Source organism: Corvus brachyrhynchos, unplaced genomic scaffold, assembly GCF_000691975.1.
Source record: "Corvus brachyrhynchos isolate BGI_N302 unplaced genomic scaffold, ASM69197v1 scaffold59, whole genome shotgun sequence".
Taxonomy (NCBI): domain Eukaryota; kingdom Metazoa; phylum Chordata; class Aves; order Passeriformes; family Corvidae; genus Corvus; species Corvus brachyrhynchos.
The window spans coordinates 6,104,649-6,116,773 of NW_008246054.1; the positions used below are offsets into that span (position 1 = coordinate 6,104,649).

At 59.3% G+C, this 12,125-nt stretch overlaps 1 protein-coding gene across 3 annotated transcripts in view; it reads right to left on the reverse strand.

The window, feature by feature from the left end:
* The window catches only part of SH2D3C (SH2 domain containing 3C), a 23,971-nt gene extending 12,798 nt beyond the window's left edge, over positions 1-11,173 (reverse strand). Inside the window, exons 1-3 of one of the 3 annotated variants that reach the window (XM_017745618.1) lie at positions 11,080-11,173; positions 8,512-9,163; positions 4,008-4,047 (exon numbers count right to left, since the gene is read on the reverse strand). In XM_017745618.1, the coding sequence (XP_017601107.1) occupies positions 4,008-4,047; positions 8,512-9,163; positions 11,080-11,119 (732 nt within the window). In that variant the 5' untranslated portion in view covers positions 11,120-11,173. Of the gene's footprint in view, positions 1-4,007; positions 4,048-7,365; positions 7,758-8,511; positions 9,164-11,079 lie in introns of those variants that run through there. The other 2 variants (XM_008642259.2, XM_017745619.1) reach the window with 2 other exon arrangements.
* Between the last annotated feature and the right edge of the window lie 952 nt (positions 11,174-12,125).

The window sequence follows — 12,125 nt, forward strand, 5'->3', positions numbered from 1 at the left end:
TCCGCCCCGGCCCGCCCCGAGGGACCGCCCCGGCTCCGGGGATCCGAGGAAGCGGCACCTCGGGGGGAAGCGGGACCCGGGCTGTCTGCGCCCTGCGCGGGGGAACTGGGAACCAGCTCCTCCAAGGGGAACCTGCGCTCGCATGCCACAAAGGGAACCAGCATCCCTGAGGGGATCGGGCACTCCGGCTGCCTGTGTTCTGAGGGGAACTGGAAACCAGCTCCTCCGAGAGGAACCGGCACTCCCATGTCGCAAAGGGAGCAGGCATCCCTGAGGGGATCAGGCACCCCTAAAGGGAACCGGCAATCCCATGTTGCAAAGGGAAGCAGCATCTCTCAGGGCATCAGGCACCCCGGCTGCCTGTGTCTTGAAGAGAACCGGCACCTCTGAGGCTACCGGGCATCCCTGAAGGGAACCAGCACCCCGGCTGCCTGTGCCCTGAGTGGGACTGGTTCCTCCGAGGTGACTCAGCTCCTCAGAGGGGAACAGACACCCCTGAGGGGAACCAGCACTGGCTGCCGGTGCTCTGAGAGAAACCGGCTCCTCTGAGGGGATCAGACACCCTGAGGGAACCCAGAACCCTTTTTCTCCCCATCCCAAATCTGCCTGCTCTCCCCAGTGATGCCCATGGGTCAGGGACAGCTTTGTCCCCTCTTGCCCATCCTGTCTTCTTTCACCCCCACATGATGATACCTTTCTGAGGGATACACCAGTGCCCACCTCACATGGCAGGGAGCCGGCTGCCTGTTTCCTGTGTAGGCTGTCTCTGACTTGTGTTTAATTAAGGCTCTGCTTCGGTTTAATTAAGGCCACAGTATCACATATGGGATGTGCAAGGCAGCACTGATGACTCAAAGCATTGCTCCAGCCTTGACTCTTAAATAAATCCCCCAAACCCCTGCCTGAACCCACTGCTGGCAGCTGCTCTGTGCCGGGGACAGGCAGAGGCTCCCCCAGCCCTGGCAGTGACAGGGACCTGCTCTTTGCTGTTCTCCCTCCACATCTGTCCTGCACTGCATGGCCTGGATTTGGCCGTGCTTCGGGAACTGGGGGCTTCACCCTCCCATCTGCAAAGCGTGTTCTGGCCCAAGGACCCCCACGCCTCCCGGGCGACACTGTGACCTCGGAGAGGTTTTCCTGCTGCCACCAACCACAGAACTCGCAGCCTTCCTGCTAATTAATTCAAACGAGCCCCTCACAATCCCAGGCAAGGAGACAGCATCCGAGCCTGATGAGATACAGGTCCCTGCTTGAGCAAGCAGCTCTTCTGCGCAGAACAAAGAGCTCAGAGGTGCTGGCTGGGCTCTCACTCTGCCCCTGGTTTTGCAGGGGAGAGAGGAGACAGGAGAGCAGCACAGCTGAACAGCAGGACAGGCCTGAGGTGTGGGAGAACTGGTGGCAGCACGCAGCCTACGGGCAGGGAACATGGGGCAGCAGGTGCTCACGGGTTCCATGGGTGCCTGCAGCCCCACCAGCATGGGCAGGGAGCATGGACTCTCCTCCTCTCCTCCTGCCTGGGGCTGAGGGACAGAGCAGATGTCACTGTGCAGGGACATGCTGCTCCAAAAAGATGCAATGGTGAATCATGCTCCTGCCGGGGCTTCTCTCCTGTGATGGGCTCCATGGTTTCCTATTGAGGCTTTCACCAATGAGTGAGCAGGAGCCTCATGGGGTGCTGCAGGGTGAAGTCTTCCAGCTGTGCCTGTGCTGCCCCTCCTCACAGGGAAGCTGAAAATCCCTGACTGAGCTCTCATGAGGATGTGTGACAGCTCTCCAGATAGGTAACGTCTTTCTGCAGCTCCTTCACCTGCACAAAGGCCAAAGCTGGGCTGGCTGGGATGTTGAAATAGAGAGCTGGGCATGCATTTCCCCGGGCAGCTTGGAAACACCAGCCCTTAGGCTATTATTAAAGCACATTAATTACCAAGTGCTTATTGATCCTGGCTTTCCAACCCTCTCTAGCTCCCGCTTGCACCTCTAATCAGGCCAGACCTGGTGATAGGAGCACCAGTCCTGGCCATTTTGCAGCTGAAGCTCAAGGGCTGATGTTTGGCAGATCCTTGGTGCACACCTGGATGCAAACCTGCCTATCAGCCTTTGCTCATGAGGGCTTTGCAACACATCCTCTCCCTCTTCCTGACTCTCTCATTCACCAGCTCTTTTCTTCCTGCCTTTCCTTGGCTCACCCCTCACCAGTGTTTCCCCTCTGCTTGTTTCCCTCTCAGCTATACGGACCAGTGGCAGATCCCAGCCCCATCCTCCCTTGCTCCACAGACAGGCACAGCAGCCTCTTTCCCACCCTGAATCCCACAGGACCTGGGGCTGAACACCCTGCAGCTGCACGGGCTGCCAGCCAGTCACAGTGCCTGCAATCAGCTGGAGTGTCCCTGTCATCCCGGTCACTCACACTCCAGATAATTACTTATTTGACTAAAATAGCTGCTGTCACTGCAGCCATCAGTTGCTTCCCTGGCCAAAGGGAAGTGGTGTATAAACCACAGCCCATGGGCTGTTTCTGGACACGACGGGGATGGATGAGAAATAACAGCCAGATAGCTTAGGTCCAGGATCTGACTGGATGGTAGGGAATTCTCCTGGCTCACCAAAAAGTACTTGATCCCAAAGGCAGAGCCATACCCATTGCTTCCCACCTGTATTGTTTTAGTCTATTAAATCATGACCCATAAAATGTGCCCATCTCTGGGTGCACACACAGACAGTGCCAGGGAAAACACCCCAAACTATTCTGTTCCTCCCCTCATCCCTCCTTGCCCCCACAGGACTTGCCTATGTGAGCAGGAGTTTTTCTGCACATCTTGAGGTCCCCATACCAGGGCCCTTCTCTGCAGAGGCCAGTGTATTGGCTTTGCAGGGGAAAATGAACTACATCACATACAGACCCAATACACCCAGTCAGAGCTTTGTTGTCCTGGCACAAGTCCCACTTCCAGCCCTGTGAGCTCCCATTCTGCCAGTCCCACATGGCTTAAGGGCACAGAGAGGAGAACATCCCACCCAGGGAATCGCTCTGTTACACGTCAAAAACTCATCTGGCCGCAGTGCCCAGAGGCTGCCAGTTGCCAGATTCGGTGTGTGGGGTCCTCATCAGCCCCAGGGATGGATGTGCAGGGAGGTGACCCCTGTTAGAAGCAGCAGATGAGCTCAGGGTCCAGCCAGCTCTCTCCCAAGCTTGCCAGTTGATGCTGCCACAGAGGGTTCCCACATTTCCACATCTGGCTACAGCCACCACCAGGAGCCCCAAGTCCAAAAGACGAAGGCGCAGGGCTCTGTGCTAATTAGACCACCCAAGCTGGGCACCTCAGGTCACTTCTCAATGACCACATCTGCCCAGTGGCAGACTAGATTAGATCCCCACTGGGCAACTGGACTCAGGAAGCTTCAACCCTCCTTAAACAAACACCCCAAATGCCATGGCATGGCAGTGACCACCCTGTCACTTCAGTTGGTTTCAGTGCTCTGTGCCCAAACCTCACAGCATCCCTGTCTGGTGCCCCATTGTGCCAGCAGCCTCCTGCAAAAGGGCTGCTCTCCTCCAGAGCCAGGCGCCTCACTAATGAATTTCTGGCCAGACATGAAGAGTCCTCAGGAATGTTAATAGTTTGCTGGAGGATAAGCAAGAGATTTGGAGAGATTTACACCAACTTTCATGTGACAGCCATGAAAGTGGCTCAAACCCTTCCGTTTCTTTACGTGGGGGCGGAGGGAGGAGGCTGCGTCTGTGGGTGTTCACAAGTATCCGGGAACATGAAATGCAAGCAGCTCCTGTGGGAACAGCATTGGGGGCACCACATAGGGTTTGTGTCTCCTCTGTCTTCCCTGGCCTTGCCAGAAATATCTTCCAGGGCCAAAGAGAGAGCCCAGAGGAGAGGAGGGGTGCAGAACTGAGCACCCTGCTGGTGTAAGACCTGGACAGTTCCAGGGCCACCATCCTCTCTCCACCCCTGGCACCCAGCAGGGACAGGCTGTGATCATGCTCCGTGTCTTACCTTCACGTATTCACTGCCAGACTCCAGGCCATCGTGGTGGCTAAAAGGAAGAGGAACAATAAAAATACATAAGTAAAGGGCAGTAAGTTGTGACATTCAGGCCAAAGGCAGTGGTGGAACAGCTGGGGGAGTTGGGGTCTGTGCCTCTTGTCTTGCTACAGTGCCAAGAGCATGGCCATGGTTTTGGGAGAGGTTCCCAGGGCCCCAGCAGTGTTCCTGCCTGCTCTGTGCCCATTCTCAGCACAGGGCTTATCCTCCCTAATACGATCAGGGGAGAATGAGGCCTTTTTAGAGGAACTCTCCCCAAATCGGCTTGGGACCTTGTGAGCTGAACCAGGGAGACCCAGCAGCCAGGCCAGGGTCCCCGCAGGTCACAGTGCTGGGGGATACATGCCAAGGTGGGGGGCCCTGTGTCCTGTGCCCTGGCAGAGTTGCATTCCCAGTAGGCAGCTGTTGGGACATGCCACCCAGACAAGCATTTCTGACTTTGTCTATGGCTTTGTGCGACCCTACAGAATTCAACTCCCACCAAAGCTAGGCCTGAACTGTAATGTCCTGACTGGGACTGCTTTTCATGCTCTTATAGGTCCAGGTATATGTCTGTATGGAGGCATCCCAGGGGAACAACAGAGAGTTCAAAAGGAAAGAGGCTGGAACAGCCTGAGCTGGGATGTGCTACCTTGAGGTCTCACCTTTCAGAATAAAATACAAAATCCAGATGTCCTTAACCAGAATCCAGAACCCATTGCCTCCCCAGTGCCAAGCTTCAGTATGGACATCCCGCTGTTTGCCAAGGTCTCTTGCCTGAGCACAAGGCAGCAGCAGGGGCCTGGGGATGGCAGGCTGCCACCCCAGGACAGGCAGCTGCAACTAAGGAATAGCCAAATCCAAGGGCATCATAGACCTGGGATGTCCCTTCCCTGCCAGGAGCCACCTCGTCAGACACACACTGGGAGCTGCTGAGGGTCCTGCACACAACCTCCCCCTGGGACCCGCACTGGTAGCAACTCTGGGGAGCCAAATTCCATCTCTGTGGGCTCTCTCCAGGTTGAGGGTGGTGCCTGGTGGCCTCCCCAAAGGGCAACAGGGATAGCAGAGGCAACCCCTGCCAGACATTTTTCCACTGGACATCCCCTATGGCATTACAGTGGGTTGTGACAGGGTCTATATGAGCTCCTCGTAGTGTCCAGCCCTCCAGAATACAATTCCCACTTCTGGAACCCTCAGAAGTCTTTAAAAAATGTGTGGATGTGGCATTTAAGGACACGGTTTAGTGGTGAACATAGCAGGGCCAGGTTGACATTTGGACTCAATCTTAGTGGTATTTTCCAACCTTAGTGATTCTGTGATTCTCCAAGCCCACGCTGCAGAAACCGCATCCCCTGGTGTCCAGCTTGGGAGGGGAAGAAGGAGCTGGAAATCAAACCCATACTTTTTTGGAGGTGAAGAAAATAGTGGAGCATTTGGGAGCAGGGATGGATGCAGACTCCCCTGGGCAGCTGTGGGCTGCCTGCCCACCCGGGCACTGCCTCCCCAGCCTGTTTGCCCTTCACACGCCGCAGAGCTGCCTGGTGCTGCGAGAGCCGTGAGAAAAACCGGCAGGAGGATGGGGGGCCTCTGGGCAGGAAGTCGGGAGCATGGGAGCAGCTGGGAGACGCTGCGAGGGCCCGGACAGGAGAGGCCCCTGTGCCGGGGAAGGGCAGCAGCTGGGACCGCAGCCCCCCTGGTTCTGCACATTCCTGGAGGAAACGGCATTTTTGGGGGCAGACGAGCGCCTGGGAGAAATTCCAGGGCTGCCTTTCGAGTGCAGCCATGGCTGAGCTGCTGGGACCCGGAGCTACAGCAATGAGAGGGGGGGGTTGGTGGGGTGGCTGTTCCCTTTGGGCTTGGGAAGGAATCACCGTGACTTGCAAATGTGCCAAGCTCCAGGCTGGCTGCTGGGAACAGTCCAGGAGGATCCGGTGGGTCCAGCCCTGGTTTGAAGCCCAGGGTCTGCCTGCCTTGGAACACTGGTGCAGGCTGTACCCCGGGGGAACCAAATTTGGGCACCTTATGCCTCAGTTTCCCCCTCTGTAGAGCTGCATTGAGGGAGGTTTTGGCTGGCAGTGCTGCCAGAGGGGTCTGCAGGGAGTGTCAGGCAGTGCCTGCGGGAAGCAGCGTTTCCCGTGCCTCACGCGTGGGCGCCCAGAGGGGCCTGCAGGGAGTGTCAGGCAGTGCCTGCGGGAAGCAGCGTTTCCCGTGCCTCACACACGGCTGGGCGCACAGGGAAACCGAGTCATGTCCGCCCTGTGACCTGCCAGCGGTCATCTCCCGTTAGTCAGCATGTCTCTGCTGGAGTCACAGCCACCGCCTTGCTCTGAGCAGCTCCACAGGCTGGGTGCCACTCCCTGTCCCACAGCAGCACAACTTCCCCCCTCACAGGCCTGATTCTGGGAAAGCCCTCCTGTGTATGAGCATCCTCAGCCCATCCTGTCTTGGGGACTGTCTTTAGCAGGAACACTCCAGGGGGGCAGGTGAAAACGTGTCCCAGGGCCATGTTTGTTCCTCCCCAGGGAACACGCTGCTGCCATGGCCTGGCAGGAACAGACTGTCCCCATCCCCAGGGATGTGCCTGCGCAGGAGGAAGGGCTGGGGCGCAGCATTATCCCGGTCCCACTTCCTCCCACCCATCCCACAGCAGGGCCTGGCCTTGGGATGGCTCTGGCAGATGGCTGGTCCTTGAGGCAGGGGCTGTGGCAGGGGCTCTGGGTTAGAGTGTGGAGGGGCAGAAATAACCCTGATGCCAAAACCTGCTCTGGTCACTCTTGTGCCTCAGTTTCCCTGGCAAGCAGCAAGGCTACACCCATCATCAGGAAAACCACACAGGATGCAAAAAAGCATTTGGCCCCCCATTTTTGGGACCCCAAGTCCCCACTCCCCAGATTCAAGACACCCAGGTGACCCACCCCTGTTCCACTGCTGCTTGGTTCCCAGCCATGGTGGCTTGGGATCTAAGTAATTTCTGGGAGATGGAGGGTCTGGGTGAGCCCTCTGCACCCTCCTCGAGGTGCACTCTGCCACTGCTGGGGCTCTGTGCTCACTGAAGGATGTGGCAGTGTCACCAGCCCCCCAAACCTCCGAGCCTCTGGCCCTCCGAGCTGGCCGCTGCCCCTGGCGCCGGGTCTGCTGTGGTTTCAGCAGCTCTTTCCTTGAGCAAACACCACCACGGGCTGGGGGCCTCGGCACCCGAGCAGCGGCTTCGGCATCTGCGTCGAAATTTTCTGCCCGCCCCAAGCGAAGCCCCTTCCCAGCCTCTTCCTCCCCATCCCCTCCGCTGTGCCGGGGTGCTAGGGGTGGCCAGGGGGCCGGAACCCCTTACCTGCCCTGTCCCAGGGTGGGAAACCTCCTGCCCAGCGCTGTCATCGGCCCTGCGGGATCCAGCAAGCGCCTCTGCTCCGGGATGGGGAGAAGTTCTCCCGCTCGCTCTCCCGCCTTGCACTGAGCGTCGGGACTTCGGGGCGCGCAAGGCGGTGGCAGACCCTCCTCCTTCCCGTCCCAGCCCTCCTCCGGCCCTCCCTTCACGGCCGGCAGGAATGTGTGGTCGGCACAGCCCGGCTCCCACCGCCGGCACGAATTTCTCCTCCTCACCCCGCTTACTGGGGCCACCCGGACCTCCCGAACGCTCAGTGTCAGGAAAAGGAGCCCCCGGCCCCGGGGCGGTGCAGGGGGAACAGGGACATCAGGGGCCACTTGAGTGCAGAGAGAGGAGAGTCAGGCCAGGGAAAGGGGGAGAAATGTTTTCGGGAGAAATTTGGAGTCGCCTTTGCCTGTGTCCCTAGTCCCACACCCTGCTGGGCTGGGGTCGTATTTGGCCCCTTATGCCCAGATGCCCAGGGGCAGGGGGCTAAAAATCCCTCTGGTTGATTCTGTGGTCACAACCCTCCAAAAAATCCACCCTGAGTCATCTCAGAGGGCTGAGCCTCAAGTTGCCCCGGAGGGGGGAGATTGTGCCTGGAGTGGGGGTGTGTGTGCCCGGAGTGCGGGTTTACTGGCAGGTGATGAAATGGGGACAGTGTCTGGTTTCAGGATTTGCCCGTGTGCCTTGGGAGAGGCAGTGCTGCTCGGGAGAGGGGGAAAGGATAGAGGGGGTGGAAAAGAGGAGAGTGAGAAGCGGAGAAGGCTGTAACAGTGCTGGTGTGAGCTCTCCGCAGCAACACATCCTGGTGCTGGAACGCAGCCGCCTCAGGACAAAGAGGTGCCGGGGCAGAGCGGGGCTGCAAGATGTTTCCACCCCGTCCGGAAACAAGAGGGAACAGGAATCCCACAGGAAACCTCGTTCCCATGGAGCCGCTGACCTGACCATGCTCCAGCTGCGCTGTCCCACCGGCCAGGTGCATCCCGCTGGCACTGTGGGCACGGGGGGACATTGCAGTGACCCTGTTGTATCCCAGCCCCCTCCTCTTGCCCTGGAGGGGCAAAAAGGGGGGTCTTAGCAGAAGGCAGAGCAAACCTCAAAGGGCTATACCTGTCTGGGGAGATCTTGTCAGGATGCTCTTGTCCCTTTTCCAGGAGATCCCCATCAGTGGTCTCTGCTCCTGCTGCTGCATCAGGGTTTGTGGTTTGGCTGGGGTTTGGAGCCAGGCTGGAGCTCGGTGCCTCTGTCCTAGGGCAGGAGACATTCCCCACAGGCTCCTGGTCTGTTCCGGCCATCACTGCCTCCAGGGTGTCCCCAGGCTCAGCCTCTTCCTCCTCCTGCTCTGCTTGTCCAGCAGCTGGGGGTGAGTCTGTACCTGGGCCAGGGGTGCTGGACGTCTCAGGGCACTTGAGGCTGGGGAGCTGGGCTGTCTGGGGAGTTTTGCTGTTGGGAGTCCATTTCTCCTGGCAGTTCTGGCTACTCTTCTCTTTGCCCAGGCTCTTCCCCGCCTTGCCCAGATTCAGCCTGGGCATGGTGCCCATGTGGCTGTACATTTCCGATGATCGGGCATAGGGGCCAGGGCTCTTGGGCACGGTGTTGAGATCATCCTGGATGCTGTCAAAGGGCTCCCCTAGGAAGCCGTGGGGAGGTGGGAGATGTGGCCTGAGACTCTCGGGAGAGTTGGGGACCGCAGACATGCGCCGGAAGGTGAAGGAGCGGGGGATGCTGCTCAGGCTCCCAAAGCCCTTGAACTTGAAAAACTCTGGCAAGGAGAAAGGAGTGGTGAGTGTAGGGTTACTGCTGGCACGGTGTGATGATGGGGGGTCCTAGAGCCCCTGGTCCTGGGTTGGGGTGGGCATGGGGCACTGTGCAGCCTGGTGTCACTCTGTTACACCCACATCTGCAGTCCCAGCTTGGCATGACATCCCCGTGGTCTGGGGTGTATGTGATGCTGCTTGAGGTGTCTCTGCTGGGAACCCGGAAACTCTGCCCTGGTCCCTCGGGGAGCAGAAGTCTCCTGTGCCCTGGCAAATCTAACGGCTGCATCTTCCCACCACAGCTGAGGGGCGAGCAGGTGAGCAGGCAACTCTAGAAATTATTTCAAATCTTTTCCTCCTGCCTGCTTTCCCCAGGGGACTCTGGGCAGGGCTGTGCCCATTCCCACAGCCTCAGGGCAGCCCTGCAGGATGCAAGAATGGGACACACAGCATCTCCCCGGGGGATGGGGGTCCTGAACACACATGACATGCCCACATGTGCATGTCTCGCCAGCACGGTGGAGCAGGAACCAGCCACGGGCGCTGCTGCGGGCGGGAGATAACCTCCCCACTTCCTCGCCCGGCCCCTCGCCAGCTCCAGCTGCCACCTGCAAGTGCTGAGCACGAACATGCTCGCCGGAGAAATATTTGTAACTCCGGCAGGCGGCTTTGCATTTCACACCTCAGCCCCAGCTCAGCTCAGTGTGCTGCTGCTGCAGCGCAGCCTTGGATGGTGCTGGTGCCGGTGCTGGTGTCAGCACACGGGGTGAGCCAGCCTGTGGCCGCAGTGCTGTTGAGCAGGGTTTCCCTGCCTGCTCCGAGTGCTGTGGGCGGCCACCGGGGGTTTTGCAATGTTGATGCCGCCCTGGGGCTCTGCGAAGCACGGCGGATTTGCCGGGGCAGGAAGCGACACGTTGCAGAGGTGCTGAGCAGGGACCCGGGTGTCCGGGGCTGCTCGGCCCTCAGATTCCCACCTGCAGCCTCTGCGGGGCATCCCTGCAGCTGGACAGGGCGAAGGGGCTGCATCCCAAAAGCCCCTCTGCAAGGCAGAAACCTCGTGGCCTGAGTGCAGTTAGAGGCAAAACTACTTTGGCAAAACATCCTCTTGTAGTCCAAGCATCTTCTGCTACTTGCTGCTCCTGGCGCTGCTGCGAGGTGGGAAAGCCAGCACTGGGCACTTTCCCCATCTCCCCACCACTCTGCCACAAAGGAAAATCCCAGCTGGGATGGGGCCGCGGGTTTGGCTAGTGGAGGGGTCCCGGGGGAGCGGAGGGACTGGCTCCCCTCTGGCGCCGGCCCCGCAAAAAAAAAGCACAACCCAGTGCTGGGAATGGGGTGAAGGCCTCTGCAACCTCTCCCTGGGGTTCCGGGGGAAAGCCGAGGTCTGTGAGAAAGTGCAGAGCTCGCTCCCTGTGGGTATGGAGCACTTCCTCCCAGAAGAGCCAGTGGGAATCCATTCCCAGGCTCCCACCCTGGCTCCTCTGTGTCATCCCCATCCCTGTGCTGCTGGAGCACCCTGGGTCCTAGCCACCCTCAGCCCCCAGCACCAGCTGGTACCCCAGCTGTGCACCCTGAAGGGTGTGATTTAGAGTGAAGACCCTTAAACCCTGCTGTGCATCCCTCTGGTCACATCCCAGCATCCAGCACAGGGCTGGGCTGCAGCAGACTGGTCCCAGTCCCAGCACCCAGCTCCCGAGCCAGCACCAAGCCCTGGAGATGGAAACCCCCAAAGCCCCTCACCCCAATGAGTTTCCTAACAAGAGCAGAGCCTGTCACAGCTCCAAACATCCCTGGATGGGATGACCCGGGGAGCGTGTGAGCACACACTCACACTCACACTAACTCTCACACATCCTCCTACCCACCGGGATGTCCAGGTGAGCACCCCATTGCCCACCCACCCTGTCCCGCGGCCACTTACTGAATTTCTTGAAGCCCCCTCGTTTCTGGCCCTCGGCCATGGCCGTGGTGCTTGGAGGCCGCAGGGACCAAGAGGGACAAGAATATAACTGTGAAGCCCTTCCCTGCTCGCTCCTCCCTTCCTGCCCCCCCCGCAGTCAGTCATCACTCGCTCAGCGTTTCCTCCCGTGTTGTCATCTGCTCCCGGCCCCCCTGCTGTCCCTGCCTGCCCTCACTCTGTCCCCACAGTTCCTGCAGTCCCCGTGGCTGCTTGCACCTGCCTGGCTGCTCAAGAGCCACCTCTGCACCCCGTTTTGGGCATGTCTGGCAGATGTGGACACCCAAAAACCTCTGAGTGCCAGCCCTAGAAGAGGGTGCCCGCCCTAGAAGAGGGTGCCCGCCCCGTGGAAGAAGGTGCCAGCCCTAGAGGAGTGTGACAGCCCTGTGGATGAGGTTGTCAGCTCTGTGGATGAGGCTCAGCCCTGCAGACAGGACTCTGCCATGCACATCTGGTGCTCAGCCCCTGAGGGTTGAGAGGTGGGTGGCATCACTGCCAGCATGAGCACTCCCCATCAGCTGTTCTCTTGTGCTGGGGACATTGGCGTGCTCCACAGGAGTGTCTCCATGCAGGACAAGGTGGCCTGGACCCAGCAAGGATCCGGTATCCATGTTTCCCGTTTCCAGGGAGCTGGTGGTTCTCATGACCAGGATGCTGGCAGCCACCTCTGCCACAGCTCTGTCCTTGGCTCTCTGCACTCTCCACTTTGGGGACCAGTTTCGAACAGCCCCAGATCGAGCTCTTCGTCCTGCACATGGACGGGGGAGGAACTCGGGGTCCCCTGAACCGGACCCTGAAGTCCTCCTGCCTGGCCATTGCATCCCTACGTCACAGCCGCGGCTGCAGGAGCAGAAGTGCTGCTTAACTCCTGACGTGTTTAAGCACACACGGGGCACACGGCAATGCTCTTTAGGGCCACCGGCACCGGGAAGCGCTCGGTGCTCCCGGGCCACGAGGAGGGACAGCCGGGGAGAACATGGCGGTGGCGCCGCGGACTGCAACGCCCACAA